The sequence below is a fragment of the Syngnathoides biaculeatus genome, chromosome 17, assembly GCF_019802595.1.
Source record: "Syngnathoides biaculeatus isolate LvHL_M chromosome 17, ASM1980259v1, whole genome shotgun sequence".
NCBI classification, from domain to species: Eukaryota; Metazoa; Chordata; class Actinopteri; order Syngnathiformes; family Syngnathidae; genus Syngnathoides; species Syngnathoides biaculeatus.
Window position 1 is genome coordinate 22676916 of NC_084656.1, and position 24114 is coordinate 22701029.

General features: G+C 46.9%; 4 protein-coding genes across 9 annotated transcripts in view; 1 reads left to right on the forward strand and 3 right to left on the reverse strand.

Annotated features, from left to right (window-relative positions):
- The first annotated feature begins 619 nt into the window (after positions 1–619).
- st6galnac6 (ST6 (alpha-N-acetyl-neuraminyl-2,3-beta-galactosyl-1,3)-N-acetylgalactosaminide alpha-2,6-sialyltransferase 6) lies at positions 620–8428 on the forward strand. Of its 3 annotated transcripts, XM_061800750.1 has the most exons (7): positions 809–2494; positions 2710–2759; positions 4177–4326; positions 4825–5031; positions 5645–6060; positions 6809–6916; positions 7201–8428. In XM_061800750.1, exons 3-7 carry the CDS (start codon positions 4321–4323, stop codon positions 7385–7387), a joined length of 924 nt encoding a protein of 307 aa, XP_061656734.1. In that variant the 5' UTR covers positions 809–2494; positions 2710–2759; positions 4177–4320; the 3' UTR covers positions 7388–8428. The 3 variants fall into 3 exon arrangements, with proteins under 3 accessions (XP_061656731.1, XP_061656734.1, XP_061656733.1); XM_061800747.1 differs by lacking the exons at positions 809–2494; positions 4177–4326 and adding an exon at positions 620–799 and having other exon boundaries at positions 7201–8427; XM_061800749.1 differs by lacking the exon at positions 4177–4326 and having other exon boundaries at positions 810–2494; positions 7201–8427.
- spout1 (SPOUT domain containing methyltransferase 1) lies at positions 5867–14112 on the reverse strand. 2 transcript variants are annotated; one of them, XM_061800744.1, is made up of 13 exons: positions 13920–14070; positions 13801–13840; positions 13160–13273; positions 12644–12803; positions 12185–12274; positions 12061–12110; positions 10787–10917; positions 10628–10700; positions 10439–10537; positions 9859–9961; positions 9642–9789; positions 9204–9273; positions 5867–6005 (listed from the first exon to the last, which is right to left on the reverse strand). In XM_061800744.1, exons 1-12 carry the CDS (start codon positions 13965–13967, stop codon positions 9208–9210), a joined length of 1122 nt encoding a protein of 373 aa, XP_061656728.1. In that variant the 5' UTR covers positions 13968–14070; the 3' UTR covers positions 5867–6005; positions 9204–9207. The 2 variants fall into 2 exon arrangements, with proteins under 2 accessions (XP_061656728.1, XP_061656727.1); XM_061800743.1 differs by having other exon boundaries at positions 10439–10700; positions 13920–14112.
- Positions 14113–14406: 294 nt separating this feature from the next.
- On the reverse strand, positions 14407–20930 carry kyat1 (kynurenine aminotransferase 1). Of its 2 annotated transcripts, none has more exons than XM_061800742.1 (13): positions 20855–20930; positions 20469–20527; positions 19475–19622; positions 18718–18867; positions 18553–18639; positions 17409–17531; positions 17198–17318; positions 16470–16546; positions 16239–16328; positions 15967–16153; positions 15100–15176; positions 14945–15031; positions 14407–14856 (listed from the first exon to the last, which is right to left on the reverse strand). In XM_061800742.1, the coding sequence occupies exons 2-13, from the start codon at positions 20519–20521 to the stop codon at positions 14755–14757; spliced, it is 1302 nt and encodes a 433-aa protein (XP_061656726.1). In that variant the 5' UTR covers positions 20522–20527; positions 20855–20930; the 3' UTR covers positions 14407–14754. The 2 variants fall into 2 exon arrangements, with proteins under 2 accessions (XP_061656726.1, XP_061656725.1); XM_061800741.1 differs by lacking the exon at positions 20855–20930 and adding an exon at positions 20628–20839.
- Positions 20931–21563: 633 nt separating this feature from the next.
- The window catches only part of surf6 (surfeit 6), a 3156-nt gene continuing 605 nt past the window's right edge, over positions 21564–24114 (reverse strand). Inside the window, exons 2-4 of one of the 2 annotated variants that reach the window (XM_061800746.1) lie at positions 23517–23678; positions 23307–23386; positions 21564–22339 (exon numbers count right to left, since the gene is read on the reverse strand). In XM_061800746.1, the coding sequence (XP_061656730.1) occupies positions 21638–22339; positions 23307–23386; positions 23517–23678 (944 nt within the window). In that variant the 3' untranslated portion in view covers positions 21564–21637. Of the gene's footprint in view, positions 22340–23306; positions 23390–23516; positions 23679–24114 lie in introns of both variants that reach the window. The other variant, XM_061800745.1, reaches the window with a different exon arrangement.

Sequence of the window (24114 nt, forward strand, 5' to 3'; positions counted from 1 at the left end):
GGATAGGCCCACGACCCTTGTGAGGATAAGCGGCTAAGAAAATGGATGCATGGATGGATATATCAGTGTAAATTGTCAATGCTAACAATTCGCTGTCTGATATTCAACTGGCTACAATTAGCCAAACAGCCGGCCAATCGCAGTTACGCTTTCTTAGTATGTGACGTCACATGACCAAGAAAGCGGAACTGCGATTGGCCGGCTGTTGGCTTCCGACCTGAAGTAACCCCGCCTGCTGGCACAGACGGTGAATTTTCGGCAGCGAATGTTCACATTGAAAAATTCAATTGAAATACAACAATTGAAAATGTGAACAGTTTAGATTTCCAATTCAAATCCCGGCGGCACATATTTACTTCCGTATAAAAGATGTTTTCCTGCACAAATACATTTGCTGTGCTCCCCCCCCCCCCATTGAAGTACACATTTGAAAAAGGAATGTAATATTTGCAACCCGCCCCAGAAAGAAAAAGCAAAATCTAAGCAAGATACTTGGAAGGAAGGAAGGAAGGAAGGAAGTGATTCAAGGTCACCGCTGCTCCGTGTATCGCCGCCTTTATTATGACAACAGAGGGCGGGCGGGCGGGCGGGTTAGCGAACGGAATTTGCGGGCCCGGGGGGGGGGGGGAACATCCGCGACTGCGCGGCCGAGTCCCGGCAGTCGGCGCGTCCCTCCGAGCGGATGTTTTTCGGTTTCGTTCGGCGTGACGATGCTCGGCAAGGGCGCCGAGCGACTAAACGGGTCGCCCCAGGAACGGCCGCGGATTCTTCCTGGTCACGGCTGGCTCCGTCGGACACGGTAAGGGCCCTATGACGACTTACTTTGGACGATCAGACATATTCAAATACATATATATATTATTTTTGCTTCCTCAGCACTCCAAACACATGGAAATTGCTTCAAAAATGCTTATAAACATGTTATACATGTACTGTATACACGCACACAGTATATCGACACAGTCACATACAATATAAACATCCATATTGTAAATATGTATCTACACATACAGCACTCACGTATAGTGTATACATATATACACATACATAAACATACTGTAGTACTTATATACACATACATAAAGATACTCTAGTAGAGACGTATATGTTCTACTAAACTATTTGTATTTTTATCATTTTCTTTGACTCATAAATTAATTGTCATTTGTTTACGTGTGAACGTTCAATGGAGGGATAATATTAATTGCGACGACTAACGAGAATAACCCGTTCAAATGATATTCAAATACGAGGACTAGTATCTGTCGAAAGTCTTGTGCGACTGCGTGTTAGTGCCGTTCCAAACGCGGTTTGTTCTTTTTGAAATTGTTTGTTTTGCAACATTGCACACTTTGGGGCGAGTGGTGGCGCACAGCGCATCTAATAATCATTTTAAAAAATAAAAACTGCCCCCCCCGCCCCAAAAAAAAAAAAAATGACTTACGAGGATTGTAGAAATAAGATAAAGACGAGGAAGAGGTTTGTAAATTTTCACAACAAATTCCGGTCCTCCGACATGAGCAAGCGCAAAATTCCTATTCACGTACAGTCAATTTTCATCAAATTATTATTATGTTTTTCAATGAAATTCAAGTGTTTTTCTTAAAACGTAATTTTTGTGCATAACTGTTGCGCGCTTCATTTTATGCATCACTTGGATGACTGAGAAGCGACAATATACAGTATAACTATTTTCGTCTGTTTTGAATTTCATAATCACAACATTGACGGCGTCGCGTTGCGCACGTGCTCGACTTCGTTCCGGGCGGCGTGGGTTCGATTCCCGCTCGGCGTCGACGTGCGTTCCTGCGACTGACCGGCGACGGGTTAAGGGCGTAATCATTCCTTTTGGGGCGGACTCCGGCGCTTCGGGGACCCTTGTGAGGATAAGCGGCTGGTAAAACGGATAGACGACAAGGGCGTAACCCTTCCTTTTGGGGCGGACTCCGGCGCTCTGGGGACCCTTGTGAGGATAAGCGGCTGGTAAAACGGATAGACAAGTTAAGGGCGTAATCCTTCCTTTTGGGGCGGACTCCGGCGCTCTGGGGACCCTCGTGAGGATAAGCGGCTTGTAAAACGGATAGATAATATTTCATTTTGCGAATTAGGAAGGGTTCTGTGAAATCCGGACGGGGTTCCGCACGTCCCACAACGTTAAGAACCAACTGGGGTGGGTCCGACGAAGCACATTTATGAAGGTTTTCTGGTTTTAAGACAGTGGGCAGGGCTCCCTCGAAGGTGGGTGGGGCTTGGGGAGGGGGGGGGGGGGGTCGGGGCTCCGGTCCGGACCGTCGGCTGACGTCAGCGCGCGTCGCAGGAAGATGGATCGAACTGCGGCGGGAGGCAACGTCGAGCTGCGCCGCCGTCACCCCAAAAACAAGCAGGCCGCGAGACCGGGACCGGGTGTCGCTTAGCCCAACCGACCACGAGACGCTCGAACGGTCGAAGCTTCGCGGCGGGCATGTCGCCGCGGGGGGGCTGAGTGAGTAACATGGTAATTCCTCCCATTTCTCTTCTCGCTCGACCTCGCGATGCGGTTTCTTTTTTTTTTTTTTTTTTTTGCTGTACCCGACGTAGAACGGAACGTGCGCACATTCGGCGACGACTCGAGCGTTGCGTTGCGAACACGAGCCCCTCAATAAACACTGCACGCCCCCCCCCCCCTATCTTCTCCTCTCCGCCCCCCGCCCTCCCCTCAATATACTGCAGGACCACCACAGACTGCGAGTCCACACACTCCTGAAAGCATGGCGCTCAAGGTATGACACACACACACACGAAGGAGGGGGCGAGGGTGGGGGCTATAAACCCACCCCCCCCGCATCCACACCCCCCCCCCCAAAAAAAAAAAAATCCAAAAAACGGTCAATGTGTTGTTGCTCTTGTCATATTATTATAAAAACAAAACAAAAAAGTTGGGAGTATGCTGTTCAAGTCCAAGAAAAATGGCGTGATGTGCATTTGAAAAACGATGCCCTGCGATTGGCCGGCGACCAGTTCAGGGTGTACCCACCACCACCACCCGCCTCCTGCCCGTTGGCGGCTGGGATGGGCTCCGGCCCTCCCCGCGACCTTCAAGAAAAATGGATAGATATTTGACAAATGAGCTGAATAATATAAATAACACTCTCACACTATGAACCTGTTACGGTCAATTTATCACTTTCAGGGCGGCACAGTTCCGAGGTCCCGGGTTCGATCCCGGACCCGCCTGTGTGGAGTTTGCGTGGCACTCCGCTTCCCAAAAACATGCAGCATTAATTGGACGCTCTAAATTGTGATTGTGTCTACGTGCCCTGTGATTGGCGGGCGACCAGGTCAGGGTGTAACCCCGCCTCCTGCTCGTAGCTGGGATAAGCTCGAGCATGCCCCTTGATCCTTGTGAGGATAAGCGGCAAAAGAAAATAGATGAATGCATACTACTTCCAGCCCCCACGTGGGTGTTTTTGATTACAGTCAGAGTTTTTTTAATGATGCAATATTTGTTGTTTGTTTATGCATGATGATTTTGGAAGATGACAGCATGGAGGACTGTATAAAATTTACATTTTTTATCCAACTAACATTACTGCAGCTTGTTTAGGAGCAGCGTGCGGTCGCCCAAGTGGTCTATTTTTTATTTTTCCAACTCTGGAGCTTCATTAATTGACAGCGATTTGCCGAGTTGTAAGCCCCCCCCCCCCCCCCCCCCAGCGTATGGAAACTTGATAAGGGTTTTTTTGGCGTCAATTTAAATGGACATAGTACTGCTCCCTCCGTTGGACGGACTTTGGCCACCTGGGGACAGTGCAGTACTCAATGTGGCTAGACCAGCAGTCGGCAACCCGCGGCTCCGGAGCCTCATGCGGCTCTTTCATCCTTATAATGCGGCCCTGATTGGCTTGGGAAAATAAATTACTAAAAAATTTAGTTTTTTATTTAATTGAAGTGCGTTTTATTTGTGTTAGTTTTTATATTATTTTAGTTCTAAATTTGAAGATTGTGATCTTGAAATATTAAAATATTAATTAAATTATTTGATATTTTTTCGTCGCTCAAAATAGACGTCACACTGCGGAAGCGGGTATACCCGCTGAAACGCCGTCTATTTTGAGCGACTTTCAAGCCCGGCAAAGCCAATGGAGAAACATGCTGCGGTAAAGTAGTAGAAGTTTTTTTTTTTTTTCTTCATTTTAGATGTGCGGCTCCCAGTGTTTTCTTTTCCGTGGAAACCGGGTTCAAATGGCTCTTTCGGTGTCAAAGGTTGCCGACCGCTGGGCTAGACCGTCCCGAGTGCATAGTAAGACGCAGGAAGATTAGCGGCAGTCCCTAGCAGCACATATGACAGTGAGTGTTGCGATATTAATCGATCTACATGTGTTGCTCCACCATTGTTATTTACGTCGCCATTCCGTAAAAGGTTAGCACCGCGTAGATGCTACTCGTCAGCCTGTCCGTTGCGTTACTCATTACGGGTTAACATGTAAAGGCAAAGTTGGAAGTTGTTTTCAAACACACGACGTGGAATCAATCGGTCGTCTCTTGTATTCTGCCAACCCTGCGAAGGGAGTTGAAATCCCTGCCACCAAAACGGCGCTAATACCGCCGACATCCAAACACCTGAACGACGACTCGTGTGTTGAAAAACTTTAGCTTCAACTTCAGGAGCACCAAAGAACACTTCACAGAGCAAATATGCAGTATAGTAGAAACGCACAGTTTAAGAGTACGAGTTTCAACATTTACTTGAGCAATAGTTGCACGTACCACAAGGGGCGGCCACGTACCATCACTTGAATTCCACCCGAAAGAGAAACCGTCCAAACGTGCCGTATTTCCCTCCAGCCTCAGGCGGGGGCGCAGATCCGGCGGGCGGCCATCCTGGCGGCCATCTTCATCCTGATGACGCTGGTCATCTTGTACAGCTCCAGCGCGAGCGCCGGCGAGACGGCCCACGCGCCCTTCCGGGTGGCCGGGAACCACACGCCCCGGCCCACCGACCTCAAGAAGTGGGCCACCGAAGACGACTACCTGCCCGTCTACGGCCACGAGGTAAAGATGTTGCCGGAGACCCATTCGGGACGAATCCGAACCCCTCAGTCCAAAAAAAAACCAAACAAAAAAAAACGGTGACATCCGTTTCTCTGGGTCAGGTCCGGTTTTTATGCCAAATTGCTAACAGCTTATTAACTAAAATTAAATTGAATGTTACGTTATCATCATTTTAAATTCAGGACATGAAGCGCCGTTTATAAAACCCTCTAAAGTGAAACTACCCCAACGTGCAAACAAAAAGGTGGCCGTAGTTCCAAATGTCGAGCGGATTGAGGAAAACGGGTCAGCACATGGAAATGATCCTAAACCAGCTTTAAAAAAAAAAGCATACACAATTTCTTTTGGGTCGTAATTGGTACTCTGTCCGTTTGTACTCCTGACTCCAGCAAAATAGGGTTGTTACATTGTTGAATAGGTGGGAGCTTCGGTTCTCTGGACATTGTGCCGCTCCCTCTGGTGTGCACGCCTCGGCCACACGGGGGCAGTGTAACACAGACCAGTGCTGCACACGGAGACTCCCAATGATATTGGCGGGAGATTACTTATTTACATTTTGCGTCCCTTTTTGTTCTACTCTTCTGCCACACGTTTTCACCAGCTGTACTTGCAGAGGTTGACCTTGCGGTGCCGCCACTGCGCCCTGGTCAGCAGCTCCAGCCACGTGCTGGGCAGCAAAGCGGGCCAGGAGATCGACGCCAGCGAGTGCGTGATCCGCATGAACGACGCGCCCACGGCGGGCTACGAGGCCGACGTGGGCCGGCGCACCACGCTGCGGGTGGTGGCCCACTCCAGCGTGTACCGGGTGGTGCGGCGGCCCAGCGAGTTCATGGCGGTCGAAGCCGGCGGCGAACGCACCGTCATCTTCTGGGGGCCCCCGAACAAGATGACCAAGGACTCCAAAGCCACCGTGTACAGATCCATCCAGAGGATCGGCGCCACCTACAAGCGGGTGTCGTGTTTTACCGTGGCTCCTGCAAAAATGTACAGATTTGACAATCTGTTCCAGCTGGAGACGGGACGAGACAGGTGAGTTCTTCGCGGGGTTGGAGGGGGGGGGGGGGGGGGGGGGACAGGGACCGAGCCCTGCTGTCGGCAAGGAACAAAAAAATAAGAATCATAAATCAGCCTTGGAGATGAAATTCCCTTCCATAACTCATTCATAATAGCTTACAAATGCCACATTTCAAGGGCAAAACGCTACTTTTGTATCAGCCAGGGCTGTAACTAGTCCAACAGAAGTGCCTCTTCTCACTTCAACATAGTTACGTGGCACCAAGAAGTCGCAAAATCCTGCGAAAAACACGACTGGATTCACTTGCTTGGGAGTCAGCCGGTCGCCCCTCAAACGTCTGCAGTCGGTTCGCCTTTTAACTGGAACACCAGTGGGAGCGCAAAAGTGGCTTCCCTCCGCTTTGGCCCCCACCTTGTGGCATTTTAGAGTATTTCATAACGAGCAACAAAATAGGTGGGGGGTGGGAGGTTCGCAGAAATAAAGGCAAGCAGCTAATTGGTGAGATTAGTGCAACATGTGGTGAAGACTCTCGGTAACAACCCAGGCTAAAATTGGCTCCTCCCAGACATACAAAGCTCGTCTCTCTGTCAAGATGGATCACTTCGCCAGTACAGTATCTGACAACCCCCAAAAAGGTGCACAATTGTCAAAGGATGCCATGATACGGAGGCAAAGCACTACTTTTCTACCAGACTGAATATAAAACCGTGAACGGCCAGGGGGGGGGGATTTGCGCTAACGCCCTCTTTGGTTTTCGCGCAGACAAAAATCAAACTCGTGGCTGAGCACGGGCTGGTTCACCATGGTCATCGCCATCGAGGTTTGCGACAACGTCAAAGTTTACGGGATGGTTCCACCAAGTTACTGCGGGTGAGCATCGCTGCATGACTTGTTTTTTTTTTTTTTTTTTTTTTTGCCACATTTCACGTTGTCAAGCGAAACGGGTTATGGGATCCGGATTTGCACCAAAAAAAAAAAAAAAAAAAAAGCCACCTTGACCGAAAAGTGGCCATTTTAAAGCAATACGGCTTGACTGCTGGGGACGTTTTTTTGTGGCTCCAGTCGCGCCGACCGAATTTCAAGAGTTTACCGTCAGAAGATTCCTTTGAGCAACCCCACCCAACAAATGCTTCTCTTCTTCCTCCTTCTTGTAGGAACAGGCCGGAATCCGACAAGTTCCCGTATCACTACTACAAGCCGCGGGGCTTGGACGAGTGCGTGACGTACTTGCAGAACCAGAACAACCAGAAAGGGAGCCACCACCGCTTCATCACCGAGAAGCAAGTGTTCGGGCGCTGGGCCCACCAGTACAACATCACCTTCGCGCACCCCGCTTGGTGAGAGCGTTTCCTCGCCGGAGACGGGACGCCGTCCGCTTTCAGGGATCACTTACAAGGAGCCGTCGTTGGGGGGAAAACAAACAAAAACAAAGCGACAGACGTGTGGAATGTTTTCCAGTGGGCTTTTTTTATGTGCAATATTTGTATTGTTGCGTATCGAGGGTTAGTGTTGCAACATTCCGAGAACGTTTCAAATGGGGAATTCTAAATTGGAATCAACCAGGAATTTACAAAAATTGAAGCCAGTTTGGCTCTTAAATGTACTGTACAACGTAAAAGTTCATGTAACGTTTATGGGAGGAACGTTTTTTTTTTTTTTAAAGTTACTAAAATGACCCCCAATTCCCACAGAAATTTCCCAATTTGTTTGTGACGCCCAGCGTATTTCCCATCTCAACTTCCCACGGAAACTTTCTCGAAATGTTCTGCCGACGCACTAGCGGGTAAATCTCAGTAAATGAAAAGATTTCTTTAGTTTCTCCTACATTATCACGATTCATTGAGTATTTTTCACAACGCAAATTAATTTCAACATACCAATCATTTCTATTGTTTCTTTCTTCCGTGATATCCCGTTTTTTTTTTTTTTTTTTTTGAGATGATAAAGCTGTACGTAATGATCATCAAAATTATACAGAAAATCGTGAAATAATTGTTTGTGGTGCATCGCTATGATTAGTTTTTTTGAACGGAATGACCTTCATAAATATTTTTGGACGCTCGTAATTTATTGAGATGTACCTGTATGCTTCGCAACATCGAGCAGGACGACGACGAGTCTTTTATCGGCAGAAAAACTTCTCTTGATTTGATCGCTTCAAGGTGCTCAAGTCAAAACGTTAGCGACTTGCCGAGTCGTCGACGTTTTGCAGACGACGGCGGGAATGGAAAGCGACGTTTTCCCCCCCCCGCTCGGTGCAACAACTCGCTTCATTTGTTTTACATTTGGCATCCACTTGGCTAAAATAAAGAAAAAAGTGATTTTTAGTAAGACGTGGTTTGATATTTTCCAATTCATCTTGACGATTTTTCCTGCGTACCTTTGAGTTCTCAGAGATGACTTTGAAAACTCATTCCGTGACCTCAACCCCATCGAGGGCATCCTGAAGACGAACATCTACTATTGTGACTTTTCAGCACACTAACAGGACAACTACGGTAATTCCCGGCCTACAGAGCGGACCTGGTTACAAGAGTAGATTTGTAGAGGAAATACCATTTCGTACATCCAGCTGCGTAAATGCTGCAAGTGCCCACATTCAAACACGAGATATTTACACAGAAAGAGTTTAACGCTAAATAAAGCGTTAGCACTAAAGCTAGCGCTAACAGGGTCAGTTAAAATATAACTGGTAAATATCACTGAGACACGCCAGTCACACAGCAGCAACACACTTGCCCAGGGCTAACAGAGCCGGTAAAAGTCACTTCCTCGGCACATATATTCCACCCGTCCCATTCTTACCTTTTCCGCTCGAGCGCCCCCCTTGCGGCCGTTAGAAAAAAATGCACAAATTAGCCGCATCACCGCATAATCCACGGGGTTGAAAGCGTGTGGAATAAGTCGCGGCTTATAGGACGGAAATTACGATACATGTTACTAGTGAAGGGGGAAAAACTGCACTAGTAAACATTTACAGGCTACTAATGCTAATATGTTGCCCCTGAGTGCAGTTTTGCCCACCTCTGGCCTACTCCCCACGTCGGGGAGGGCAGAAAACTCGCCAATGGCCTGGTGAAGGTTTGTGTCAAACGTGTACAGAATATGAGCAAAGTTTTATTACATAAAAAAAAAAAAAAAAAAAAGGAACACTGACATTTTCAAGCACTGGAAAAGGCGGTCGCTATCTTCTGCCTCAGCGTCGCCATGGAGATCAAAATCGCTTCCTGCGTGAAAAGAAGACAAGCAACAGCTGAGTATTTATGTACAGTGAAAAACTCAAGATAGTTTACACCTCCCACATACTTCAAACATTTTAACTTCTTTCAGGAAAATGCATATTTTCTGATTATTATTTTTTTTAACCCTTGATAGCCTCCCTTATTCGCTGAAAAAAAATTATTTCTACATCTTGATGCCAAATAAGTATGTAGGAGTTGAGGACAGATCAAAAATATGGAAAGAGAAAGAGAATGATAGGAAATGCTAAATTCAGACTTGCCTGTACATTATAGAAACGCATTTAAAAAACAAACAAACTATCAGCGCTGTTATTAAGGATGAACTGCGATATTTAACGGCGAGCGGGACTCACCTCAGTCCGAATGGTGCGGCTGCCCTGGACGGGGCACGTGTTGAGGTAATGGTCGAAGAGGACGCTGGGACACGAGACGTCCAGGTTGGGGTCGGCGTCCAGACTGGCCTCCAGCCCCCGCAGGCCTCCGAAGACCACCAGCAGGTGCCTGCGAACGGCGCTCGTCCATCACAAGCAGCCGAGCGGCACCGGTGGACGGTCGCGGCGGGCGGCTTACTTGAACGGCGCCAGCGAGGCCTCGTCGACGCTGCTGCCTTTTTCCGACGTCCCGACCGTCAGGTCGTAGCCGTCCTCGTACGGACCTTCCGTGAACACGGCGCCTGTGGAACGAAAACGTACAAAATGAGCAAAATAAACCCGTAACTGAGGGGAATAAATTTACGCTAACAGTGGTCGGGGAGGGGTGGGGCAATTAAAGGAAATTACTTGCATGCTACTAAAAAAAAAAACGTTATCGTCTAGGGAATTCTCAATAAGATCTTAAAATGTAAGCCAGCAAGAGTACCGTAATTCCCGGCCTACAGAGCGCTACTGTTAAGCTCTTTCTGTGTACTGATGCTTATAACCAGGTGCGCTAACACTAGCGCCGCACTAAGGCTAGCGCCACATCACTGTATAAACCACAGGGTTGAAAGCGTGTGAAAAAAAAAAAAAAAAAAAATCGCAGCTTATAGGGCGGAAATTACAGTATTTCTTTTCCTCCACAAGGGAAAGGCGAATGCATTTATTTGTTTTAAAAGGCCGGCACAATTAAGAGGAAATGGGGGGTGGAGGTAACCAAGTTGACGGAGACCCACTGAGGCAGGACGCCAGGCGGACGCTGTAGCCCCAGTAGAGCCCCGCTTCCGTGGTGGGCACGTGAGGAGCCACCGCCGTCCCTCTGTACGTTTTGCTTTCTGGAGGATAAGCCAGACAGACGAAGACGCGTGATTTCAAAGCATCACAGGACATCCTTTCAGCCATTTTTGGGTCGAATTGAGCGTCACCTTGCTTCTGCGACGCGTTGAGCCGCACGGTTACTCGCAGTCCCGCCTGCAACTGTTTGTCGATCCTCACTTCCTGGGGGGAGCGCGCAAGTCACGGCTGCCGTCATTTTGCGCGACAACGACCGCCCGCATACCGCCGTCACGCTTCCGGGTCATCACCTTCCTCATGCCGCAGTTGACCAAAGAACCTTTATTGGCTTTGGCGGGCCTGTCCAGGACGACGCCTTCGCGGTATTCCGATTCCTCGTCGATCCTCATGTGGTGAGGGCTGTCCAAAGGGTTCAGAAGTCCTGGAGCACACAAAGAAACCGAAAGGAACATTTAAAAAAAAAAAAAAAAAAAAAGGCTCGTATAATGGAAAACGCCATAGATAGGCTAACAGCACTAACCCATAAGGAGCAGCACATGGAGCATTGAATTATCATGATGCACAAACTGTTTCATTCTTTACATTTTATGTTGTTATTTCAGTTCTCAATTGTTGATAAAGTAATTTTTTTAATTAACCCGTTCGTGGGCAGCGTCCTATTTTTGGGACATCATGATTTTCACGCATTATATCCTTCAGTATATAAAATATTTTGGTGTTTTAATGTGCTTCTCGTTTTTGGGACGATCTACTAAGAAAACCCAGGCACCCTCTCGCGAGCAGCGTCCCATTTTTGGGACGAGATTATAAATGAGTAAAGTTATCATATAACTTAACCATAAACGAAAAAGAAGTGTTATTTCCTTCATTGTGGCCTGTTGGGAGACGTTTATCTCAATGAGGCAAAAAACTGCCACCCTGCCCATGAATGGGTTAAAAACTATTTTACAAATATCTGTTGACCTTTTTTTGGAGACGTTGGAACAGATTCATGATTTCCTTTATTTCACCGAGGTACGATCAATTGATACACGTTTCAAGTTACGAGCATGGTCACGGGATGAATTACGTTCATAAGTCAAGGCCCCAAAGCACTATAGTTGTGTGATTGCATATTACTCAACTAACCATCCATCCATCCATCCATCTTCTCAGCCGCTTATGCTCACAAGGGTGGCGGGAGTGCTGGAGCCTATCCTAGCTATCAACGGGCAGGAGGCGGGGCACACCCTGAACTGGTCGCCAGCCAATGCCAGGGCACATCGAGACAAACAGCCGCACTCGCAATCACACCTACGGGCAATTTAGAGTGTCCAATTAATGTTGCACGTTTTTGGGATGTGGGAGGAAACCGGAGTGCCCGGAGAAAAGCCACGCAGGCACGGGGAGAACATGCAAACGCCACACAGGCGGGGCCGGGATCGAACCCGGGTCCTCAGAACTGTGAGCCCAACGCTTTCCGGCTGAGGTACCGTGCCGCCCTCAACTAATCACTACATGTAATTGGATCAAAAAAGGGGAATAAAAAAAGTGTTCCAGATATGAAAAAAAAAAATAAAATTACCCGCATACTGCAAATCTTGATGCTTTGGGAAGAACATCTTGCGCAGGTACCTGCCGCAGATATGAAATTTGTATGAATCACAAGCACCCAAAGATATGAACAATGAGTTTTTTCTCATACTCACTGGGGAACCTCGAGGTATTGCAGTAATCTGCCCAGCTGGACACACGCTTGTCCCTTCTTCCCGACGCCTTTAAACTCACCTTCCACGCTCCTGCATCACCAAACAAAAACTGACATTCATAGTTTCAAACAATCCTCAAGAAAAGTTGAGCTTTGGGGTAAAATTTCAGGATGAAGCTAAAACAGAAGAGGATCCTTTACGGGACGGAATGTTTGCGGTTTTGAAGGCTCACGTACAAGATTGTGTCTCGTGGTTACCTTGACAAATAAGTGACCGAACTTGCAATTTTTTTAGCTACACCGGGTACCAAACCCCGCGCACTTTAACACTTCAGAAGGTTTTGAGCCACGTCGCTTGATCTCAAGTCCACCTGTAAACTTAAGTCTCATCCTGAAATATCCCACTAAAGCCCAAGACCTGCTAGCGTTTTTGTTTTTTTAAATCCACCGAAGAACTCACGTAACATCTTCGCCCTCCTCGTCAAACACGACAATCTCGTCGGCGCAGAAGATGACGCAGGCGCGGGCGATCTGTCCCGCCAGGTAGGTGCGGAGTTCGGCGGACTGAGCGTTGTCCAGAACCGAGCCCGGCAGAGCCACGCTCACCGTGTAGGCTCGACCTGCCACGCGAAGACAGAAAGACAAACATTTTTTTTTTTTATTCAGTGGAATAGGTATAGCCCCCTACAAAGGTCAATAAAATAGTGGTTAAGGAGTAGTGAATAAGAAAAAAAAACAAAACGCAGACTTAACAAATATTGTTGAAAAAAAAAAAAGTTTTTGCTTCAAATCAATGGACATTGTGCTTCTCCTAATCTGCACACCTTGACCAGCTGGGGGCAGTATGATACATGGATATATATGGCAACAGGCAAAACTTCCCAGTAAACTGCAGTTATATTTGTTGTTCTTCACAGAGGATAAAGAAAATATACCCGTGAGTACTGTTATACTGCACACATTTCTTTCCACGCACCTTTTTTTTTGTGCTCCTGCTCAGCGTTCTCGCTCTTGGCCAGCTCCTCTTTTTTCTGCTTTTCCAGCTGTTTGATCAGCTTGGCCTCTTTCCTCTTCTTCTTGGCCTCCTTGACTGGCAGCAGGAAGGAAATAAGAACGTGCCTGTGAAAAATCATCTTAAAAACCAACAGACTGTAGTGCCATCTACTGACGAGAAGGACCTGGTGTAAGATTTTATGGCTTGAAGTATCAAGTAGTTCGGCAGTATTCAGAAGTACACAGTACCTTGAAATAAGACGGATAACAACTTGATACTGATATTTGTACTCCCCCAAACTTTGTAATGTATTGGATCTTTTGGCAGTTAAAAAAGCTACACTTTTATTTACATTTAAGAATCTGGCCTTAAAAATTAATAAATGAATGAAAATAAAGGTACCAAAGATGATGACAGTCGTTTTTGTGTAAAAGAAGCGAGTAATTTTGCCAAGAGGGCCCAATATACATCATTAACTGCTATATTTATTTATTTTAAATTTTAATTTGGGGGAAGCGGAGCTCCAAAAATAGAAAAAAAAATGAAAAACGTCACTCGATGGTCACGTTTCTGCTACGACATACTCTGCATGGTAGTAGCATCAGGCTAACGTGTTTACTCACATTCCTCTTTCCTTTTCTTCCAGTCTACTCTGTCATCCGGCTAAACGCAAACGGAAAAACACAATTAACTACTGAACGATGGATTTTTAAGTAAAATTAACGCTATATTTATTATGTACCTGAGCAGAAGACATTTTTGGTCTCTTCGTCGCAACACCGGCAGACATTTTTCTCTCACAGTGTAGACACGTGACATGTACCTACTTCCGGGTTACCGTCTTCTTCTACGTTTATGAGTGGTTGGCAAACTATCTTAAAAGTGCGTTAGCGCCACCAAATATGAATACAGTAAATACATTGTTGGCTAACTTGTCCTTTTAATTCGCTACCAAATATGAATACAGTAAATTCATTTTTGGCTAACGTGTCCTTTTTAATTCGAGAGCGTCTTTATCACGTGGTCAAGTTTACCTTCTGCCGAGTCTTTTGGTTGTCTTCAATTGTCCGCACCGTATTTCATATGAGCTTATTATCATCCATAATCCATCTAGCGAATGTGCTACGTGGTCTGTACGCAACAATAAATTTGATAATTAGCATATCTGGTGACTACATTATCTGCGTTTCAAAACAACATCAAAGTATTGCAATTTAGTAAACACAAAATATGTCATGAAAAACTTTTAATCAGGAAAATACTCAATTGTAAAACATGTCATTTGAATTCAAGTGACGAGGGAAACTATAATAATGACAACTAAGATCTTCACAGTGGTTTAAAATCATTGCACGACAAAATCACAACGCCTTAATTATGACACATTTAAAGATAAAGAAGCTCGCTCGATGGAGGAAAAAACTTCAGTCGGTGAGGACGGAAAAATATGCTCACAAAAAATTTGGAAAATTGACTGCGCGGTGAAATTTCGGAAGTTTTGTTCAACATCCGGTGTGAAAGCCCAATACGGTATCCCGCACTTTTTGTGAGTCGTGGGTGCATACGAGTAGAAACAATCAGTCGGTTGAAATGTGGACGGAGGGGCGGGAGGAAGTGAGGTCACGCGTCACGTTCCACTTTCTCAAGATGGCCTCCGCGGCGTCCAGCGTGGAGTCCTCCTTTTATTGCGACGCATAAAAAGTCAGTTTAAAATCATCAACATGAAAGAATCAAATCACAATTTAGGAAAATCCTACGGAATTTCACCTTGATGAAGCAGAAGCGGATGTATTTATCGAAGTCCGCGCCGTGTTCCGGACTGTAGAAGGCCGACACGGGTATTGTCGCTAAGCCCTGCGGACCACCAGCAAACCGCCCAGAAGGAGAAAATGTGTAATTTCATAATGATATGCAACGCTTACCTTTTCTTTAATGAGCCATTTGACAAATCTGAAGTCGTAGGATTCGTCCTTTGTGCTCGGGTCGTTGAAATCCACCTCTGTGGGGGAACAAAAAGTTCACGAAAATTTGTTTTCCGGGGACGAGGCGACATCCGTACCAAGACGCGATACGGTTGGGAGATAGAAGTCGCACGGCCGACGAGTTTTTCCAGCTACACGTCGTTGTTTAGCCTTTTTTTTTTCTTCCCCTTTGCTTTGACTCGGAAGCAAAATTTGGACGTGAGATGAGTTAAAAAAAAAAAAAAAAAAGAGGCTTCAACCTCTTTATTGCAACGACAGTTGAATTAATTCCCCGCCTACAGAGCGCACCTGGTTATAAGCCTTGGTACACAGAACGAGTTTAACGCTGGCGCCGCATCACCCCGTAAACTGCAGGATTGAAAGCGCGTGAAAAAAGTCGCGGCTTGTAGGCCGGAAATCGGGGTACTCCTTTTCCATTTCAACAGCTAAGTAGGTTTACCAAAATGAAATCCATTTAGCTTAATGCTAAAAACACGTCCATTTTAGCCACGAGCCACACTTTTTTCTCTCTGGAAATGTGTACGTGCATTTTGATTGGCTGCGCCGGCGATTCAGATTTTGAATTGTGGCGGCAAAACCGACAGACTGGTTGAAACCAGTAGCCGAACCAGCGGCTTTTCTGGCACCCCCCCAGGCGTCCGAGGCCTGCGCACCAGAAGGAGCGTCACCATGCGTATTGAAGTGAAGCAAAAAGAGTGACCAAAATATTTCTTACCATTCACCAAGAGTCGCATTTCGATTTGATTTCGCTCTGTCTCTTGCTAGGTAAGTCACGAAACGCGCGTTTGCCGCAAAGCGCTCGCTCACCGACGGAAGAGATGTCGGCGATCATGAAGTAGCCCCCCTCTGGCATGATTGGCTTCAGCCCCACGCTCTCCAGACACTCGGCCAGCTTCTCTCGCTTTCGCTGCAGCGCGGCCGGCAGCTGGCGGAAGTAACTGTCCGGAGCGCCGAACCGCTGCGACTCCCGCTCGAAGCCGCGAGCCACCGCCTCCTGCGGGGGGCGCCGGGGAAGGGAGGTGGCCGAAATGAGCAGTCTCCATTTGCCGTTGTCCGCGTTGCGGGCGGTGGCGCGTCACCTGAGCGGCGGTGGCGCAGTGGTACACGCTGTTCTGATGGACCGTCTTCATGTGCTTGATGAGGTTTCCGGCGCCGATAGCCCAGCCCACCTGGAAAACAAACAAACCAAAAAAATGATTCCCACGCACACACACACACCATTCCCCAAAAATTAGGACTATACAGGATGACATGAAAAAGCACTTAAACCTTCACGGTTGAAGCCCCCTCCGACCCCTCGACCCCTTCACCTTCCATCCGGTGGCGCTGAAGGTCTTCCCCGCGCTGCCGACCGTGATGGTTCGCTCCCACATGCCGGGCAGGCTGGCTGTTAATAAAACAATTAAAAAAAAAAAAAACTGATATTTGTCTTATTATCTCGAATAGGGAAAGACAAATGTTAAATGCTTAGCCACCTGGCTAATCATTAATTAAGGATCATGTGTCAAACTCAAGGCCCGGGGGCTAGATCTGGCCCGCCGCATGATTTTATGTGGCCCGCGAAAGCACCTTTTTATCACCAAAAGTAAACAATTTGAAGATGTGGAAAAATATATAATTAAATAAAGAGATGCTTACTTTTAACTGGACATTTTTTCATTGTAATTTTTTTTAAATAGTGTATAAATGTGCAGTGTTCTGTAACTTGACTTGCGATGGAAAACCCCACATTGTGTTTTCCGTCCTGATTGGCTACGGGACTGAAGAGCATAAAACATAGGAAATTAAAAAAAAAAACAAAAAAAAAACCTGCAAATGAAAAAAAATAATGCACTGTAAATGAAAGCAAATCCGTGTATAGTGAATGAACAAAGCCAAAAAATGAAAAGAAAAAAAAAAAATCCACTTTCATTACACTGATTTTACTGTAACGCGGGTATTTTTGGAACGTAACCCCTGCGTTAAACGAGGGAATGCGGCACTATCCTGCGCAAGTGCGTCTACAAGTATCAGCGGTGTTGCGATTTCTTCCCCTCACCGATTTTCACGTGCTTGGCTCCGTCGTAGGTGAGCCACTCGTAGACCTCGTCACTGAAACACAGCACGTCGTGCTTGATGCACAGGTCGGCGATCGCTTGCAGCTCTTCCGTCTTGTACACCTGCAACCAAGTTCACGCCGGGGGACAAAAATTGGACGCCGCCGCGTTCTGGTTCCGGCCAAACCCACCGAGGGCCGCTTCGGTTCTGACCTTTCCCAGCGGGTTGTTGGGCGTGTTGATGACGACGGCTTTGGTGCGCGGGGTGAATTTACCGGCCAGCTCGTCGGCGGACAGGACCCAGTCGCCGCTCGACAGGACGGCGCCTTCCGCTTTCTGTGAAGGTGAAGGGCGGAGACCAAAAACGGATTTGCGTAAAACCGCATCACGTCGGCCTCAGATTATTAAGTCAATTACGTGGCCCATACAAATTTGGAATTACAGTCGGTGGGACGGTGGATCAGTTGGTAAAGCGCTGGCCTCCCAGTTTTGAGGACCCAGGTTTGATCCCAGTCCCGCCTATGTGAGGTTTGCATGTTCTCCCCGTGCCTGTGTGGGTTTTCTCCGGGTGGGCACTCCGGTTTCCTCCCACATCCCAAATACATGCACCATGAATTGGACACTCGAAATTGCCCCAAGGTGTGACTGTAAGAGCAACTGACGTCTGTCTCTGTGTGCACTGCGACTGGCTGGCGATCAGTTCAGGGTGTACCCCGCCTCCTGGCCATTGACAGCTGGGATAGGCTCCAGCACTCCCCGCGACCCTTTTGAGGATAAGTGGCTAAGAAAATGGATGGATGGATGGATGGATGGATGGAAATTGCCCCTCGGTGGGATTGTGAGTACGACTATTGTCTGTCTCCATGTGCCCTGCGATTGGCTGGCAATCAGTTCAGGGTGTACACCGCCTCCTGCCCGTCGACAGCTGAGATAGGCTCCGGCACTCCCCGCGACCCTTGTGAGGATAAGCGGCAAAGAAAATGGATGGACGGATGGAAATTTCCCCTAAGTGTGATTGTGAGTGCGACTACTGTCTGTCTCTTGGTGCCCTGCAATTGGCTGGCAACCAGTTCAAGGTGTACACCGCCTCCTGCCAATTGACAGCTGGGATAGGGTCCAGCACGCCTGACCCTCGTGAGGATAAGCGGCAAAGAAAATGGATGGATGGATGCTGTGGGCTATACAAATTTATAATTACAGTCATATGTTAATATGACATACGGATATTCCAGTTATTCGCTGAAAAGCTCGCTGAGACCCCGTCTAATCCAAAAAATATTGCTTTGGGGCCATCTGGTGGCCTCTTTAGGTAATTCTAAAAAGACATCCTCGTGAGACGCCAGTTTAAGGCACTTACCGGCCTCAGAGGGACGTACACCGCCTTCCCGCCGGCCATCTTCACCATGGGCTGGTAGCAGTCAAAGAAAGGCTCCACGATGATGACCTTGGGGGCACATTTGTACGTTTAACCCCTGAAAATGTTCCCCCAGAATGACGGTCGGCCTCCGGCGCGAGCCGCCACCTCGTCTCCTTCGTCCACCAGCGCCTGGAAAGCGCAGAACAGCGCCTGGTAGGCTCCCACCGTCACCAGGACGTCCTCCATGGGATCGATCCCGTGTCCGGCGATGCCGCTGAAGAATTTGGCCAGACTCTTTACCAGCCGTGGGTGTCCCTGATGGGGGGAGAGACAGCCAAAAGTCCCCCAAACGCCACCAAGGGATTTAGGGAACGGCGAATGAAACAATCGCCGCCCAACAACAGCTCACCCGCATCCAACATTTGAGGCCACTTTTTATATTGATATCCCGCAATCAACGCAGTCGCTGCATCTGGAATCACTTCATAACTATTTAGGGATTTTTTTTCAGGTCAAGACAAAACAAGACTTTAAGGAACTCAATTCAGTCGTATTTAACTTGTTTTGCTAGCTATTATACAGTCGAATATATAATTAACGCAATCAGTCAAACGAAAAATCCGTTTTGGAACAATACTCGGATCCTTTTAATAACGTCATTAAGTGGAGATTTCTGCTAGCTGCGGGATTGACAATAATTGTAGTTAATTCATTTGCATTCCGAGCGTTTGTTAAATAAACAAACAAACATGCATGTAATAGACACGTAGCGTGGGATAAATCGAAACCACGATAAATGCATCCTAAAATGATCAATTTTACAAGGGCTATGCCAAACTCACGACTACGAAATGGCCAAGTGACGTTATACAAAGTCACTTTTTCTTTCTTAAGTCGCAAGAGAGACGTTTGGCGTACTCACAAAGGCGCGCGTGTACTGGTGCATGGAGGGCCCCCCGCGCAGGGCCTCGCAGAAGGCCTCTTGGATGAATTCGGTAGGGGCGAAGTCAGGGAAACCCTGCCCCAGGTTGACGGGTTTGTAGTCCGACGCCATCTGGCTGAACTCCACCCTGTTGGGTGGGAAACACGGCGGTGACGTTGCAATTACGATGCCAGCCAGCGCGTGCCGCCCATCGCAAATTTTTAAGCCATCCTTTCAATTTTTTTTTTTTTTTTTTTTTTTTCCCCCGGAAATTCGAGGCCGTGCCTGCTGTTTAGTAGCATGGATGGCCAACACTGAGCTCTACTGGGAGAGATGCAATACAATGAAGATCAAGATTAAGAGGCAGGGAAGGTCCACAACTACTAATTGCTGTTGTTCCCACAGCAGAGAAAATACACGGCTGAGTTTTGCAATCTGTACCCTTTGTACGTGCTGTTAATTTGAAGGTTTAACATCCATGCTAATATAAACAAACATTTCCTTTCTTTTGATAGAGTTGTACAGATTATAAATCACATTAATCATGGGGTGGCCTGCGATTGGCTGGCAACCAGTACAGGGTGTAACCGGGACAGCAGGGAGAGGCTCTGGCATTCCCCTGCGACGCTTGTGTGGATAAGCGGCAAAGAAAACAGATGGACGGATGGATTAATAAAGGGAAGAAAGTTTTGAAATGATTTACCTTGGTCTTTTTTTCCACAAAAACTTCACATTTTAGAGAGGAAGAGAGAGAATAGGTGCTTAAGAATACTTTAAAAGTGTTTCCAATCAATTCGAGTTTATATAAAGTGTGTGGCAGAGGTAAAACTCAAAAGCACGACTCCTTGTGGATCTAAGAGTCACTTGAACGCACGATAAGGTATGGATTATACTCTAAAACAAAGTAAATGCAGATAAATTACAAACAGATTCATATCGATTTTATATCTTTGCTGTCGTCGGAGGGTCGTGCAACCTCCTCGGTGCTTCTCACCAAACGTTTTTGTCGACTCCTTCGGTCCTCCTCGCGTGAAGCCTTCGCGACATGATCGTCTGTGGGAGGCAGGCAGGCGAGAAATGAAGCGGACGACAACACGCAGAAGCTCGGTGGCAAAGGTCAAGCGCAAGGCATTAATTTCACAGCGTCACACACATTTGGAACCTTCCGAAAGAGGCTCCGGGCGAGGCGACTTCCAGTCACAACATTCCCGATGACTATTCCCATTGGTTAGAGAACCATAGCTGACTTTAAAGTGTTTTTTTTTTTTCCCCCAGATAGAACGTGTAGGGCAATATATTATTTGTCTGAAATGGGACTAAAGTGTTTTGTCAAACTAGAGGTGCTCCGGGGGGTGGGGGGGGTTTGAACTTTCAACTTACCGTTGTTTTGATTAGCACTTCCGGGATGGGCGGAGCAAGATGCCGCGGAGACGTTGTCGTAACACCCCCCAAAAATATGTGGTTAAACTTTGCCGCGATCTGCGTACTACGTAAAGTTAAACAAAACACGTACTTGTGTATTTTCAAATATATATTTATATATATCGTTTAATATTTTGCCTAATCCCTGTCACTTTTCTCAGCACTTCCGGAATGGGCGGAGCGAGATGAGACAGAGATGCGTGGTAAATAATAACAAGTGGAATAATAGTCATAAGTTTTCCCACAAACTGATGCAACACGCAAGCTGAAATTACTTAAGAATAAAACATTTCTGATATTCCTTTATCGCCATTCCTTTTAGCGTGATAGCCTAATATATCTTGGTTTACCAAACACGGATAATTTCCAAGAAACGAAAAAATTGTGACACTGAATTTTTCAAAGGACACACAAACCCACCGTAGCACAAAACACTCGCTCACGAGACATGTTCACACACCACAGAGTGAAAAAGAACATACGTACAAAAAAACAACCTTCAAAATAAAGGTAAACACACTAGCAGATCCAAAAAAAAAAAAAAAAAACACACTGAAGAAAGACACATTCAAATGTATTCAAAAACGCATGCACACATAGACAAAAGCGCACACTCAACAGACAGACAAGCCCTCCTCCCCACAAAAACTCAAAGACACACTTGTCCTTTTGATGGTTTTGTTTTTAGTATGAAATCCGTCTGCATTTTTGCGTCACACGGCGCTAGGAGCCTCCTTCCGACTACAGGGCGACTTTCTTCAAGTCCTCGGGCAGAATTCGGCCCTTCTTCCTGGCCTTGTTCTTCTTGTTCTCAATCTTGGCGTCCTTCCTCTTCTTGATGTTCCTGCGCCGCTTGTCCTGCCGCTTCTGCATCTTCTCCACGACGGCCCGGCTGCGCTCGGCCCACTCCTTCTTGCGCCGGCTGCGCTTCTTCTCCTTGTTGGCCAGGGCGGCGCGCAGCATGGCCTCGTCGTCCTTGATCTTGACGCCCTCGGCCTTGTACAGCACGTTGGTCCACTTCATCCTGGTCTCCACCTGGCGGGCCTTGGCTTCGTCCTTCTCCCGCAGCTTCTCCAGTTTGTCCTTGCGCGCCTCCACGCGGCTCAGCAGCTGCTTGTAGTTGCGTCCCGACAGCGGCGTGATTTGGCCCTTGACGCGCTGCTTCTTGGCCTTCTTCTTCAGGGCCTTGTCCACCAACTCCTCCTCCACCGTTTCCACCGTGTTGAAGATGACGGCGTCCTCCTGCCGTTTTCCGGCGGCCGGGGGCTTCTCTCGCTCCTCCTCTTCCTCCTGTTTGACCTCAACCTGCTGGCTTTGCGCTTTGGTTTCGGCCAGCTTCTTCAGACGGAATTCCTTCTTCTTTCTCTTCTTGCGCTCGCGCTCCAGTTTCCGCTTGGCTCGCTTGGCCTGGACCGCCTCCGACGGCGCCTCCTTGGGGGCTCCCTGGCACAAAGGAAATAACACGTGCGTCATATTATGGATTTCTTTTGGTATTTCGTAGCTCGCCGGAACGTGAATTGCATTGTAACGGCCGCAAGGGGGCACTCGAGCGGAAAAGGTAAGAGTGAGACCGGTGGAATATATGTGCAGATTGTTGGAAGGAGGGCCTTTTGGGGTCCTTCCGCATGTTCGTCGAATTCCAGGTTCGGTCGATAACTGGACTACAGAGGCGTGAAATGTGACAGACACTTTGAAGTTTAATGAACAGAGCGCTCTGTGACACAGGCAAAGGCTGTAGTCCGACACTGAGTGCGTGTGTGTGAAAGCAGAACAGAGATTATATAGGCAATGTTGGAAAAGTCTCAAAACAGGATCTAACTGAAGTGACTAGACACCCAAGGCCGTTGAGTCTGCTGAGAAACACCTCTGCTGTGACTGGAACCTCAAGGCAGGTGCCTGCTAAAAAACAACTCCGTTTTGGCTAGTCACACAAGGCCGGAGTCTGCTGAAAAACAAACCCATTTAAGGCAGTTCCTGGAACCGGATATTAGCGCAGGTTGCTGTCCTAACATAACCTTTTAAGAGAAAGTGACTTTTACCGGTATGTTTTTTTTTTTTTTTTTTAAAAACCAACCTTGTTCGTGCTACCGTATTGTTGCTATGTTAAGCTAAGCTACGGTATTAAAACTTTGAAACCTCTTTCTGTGTACCGTCTTTCTTTGTAAATATCTCGTGTTTCAATGTGGGCACTTGCGGCTTTTACACAGTTGCGGCCTATGTACGTACCAAATGGTATTTCCTTTACAAATGTACTGGCTGAGGCTTATATTCAGGTGCGCTCTGTAGGCCGGAAATTACTGTAGTCAAATATTCAAGAGTTCTACTGTCAATAATTCACCTGTAAAGGTTATGGTCCATTGAATTGTATTCCTCCATGGTGGAAATTCCACAACATTGGCCATCTTCTTACCTGCGCTTTCACCTCCTCAATCTTCTCGTGCAGCCGCCTCCGTAGAACGTCGACAGTGGAGAAGCCGGCCTTCACATTTCCTACTTGAGACGAAAAAAAAAAAGTGAGGGGTCACAGTTAAGTAGTCACTGCAACCGATAATAACACATTAGTAATGCCCCAAAAACATGTATAGCCAAAGAGAAAGCAGAGCTTAAACCGATTGTGTACCTTCGTTTGTTGCGTTCACTTTCAAGTGTTTGTTGTTTGCTGATGCTGGGCTGGACTTGTTCCGAGGCGTCGCAGCGTGCTTCTTCTCATCTTTAAGCGACTTCTTTTGGCACTTTTTCTTCTTCTGTGACGGACCGCTGTCTTTCTGGCCCTTAAAGGGAGCTGAAAGAAAAACATTTTCTGTAGCAATTTTTCCGCATGGCAGTGGGTGGCTAACTCGGAAAATGGAAGCTAATGTTGTCAAAATTGATGCATCCTTCAGGTTCAGTTTCTCTCAAGTACTATATAAGTTTCTTTGTGATCAAGTGAAATCTTTTCTGCTAACAACACTGCCTTACATTTATACGCTAAATTTGAATATTTGTCCCATGAAACTGAACTAGATCATTCCCAAAAGTCCATTCTCTTCATTTGGTAGTCTTTCCATTGGCTGCACTGCTTCCAGTACACGAATATGGATATTGGAATTTTTTTGGTCCAATAAAATTTCAGTACTTGTTCCCAAATTATATTATTAAATATTAGCAATTGGGCAGTTTCTTTGACCGCGTTTCAAACCAGCCTGGTGATGATATTCCATCTTCTGATGAGTTGCACA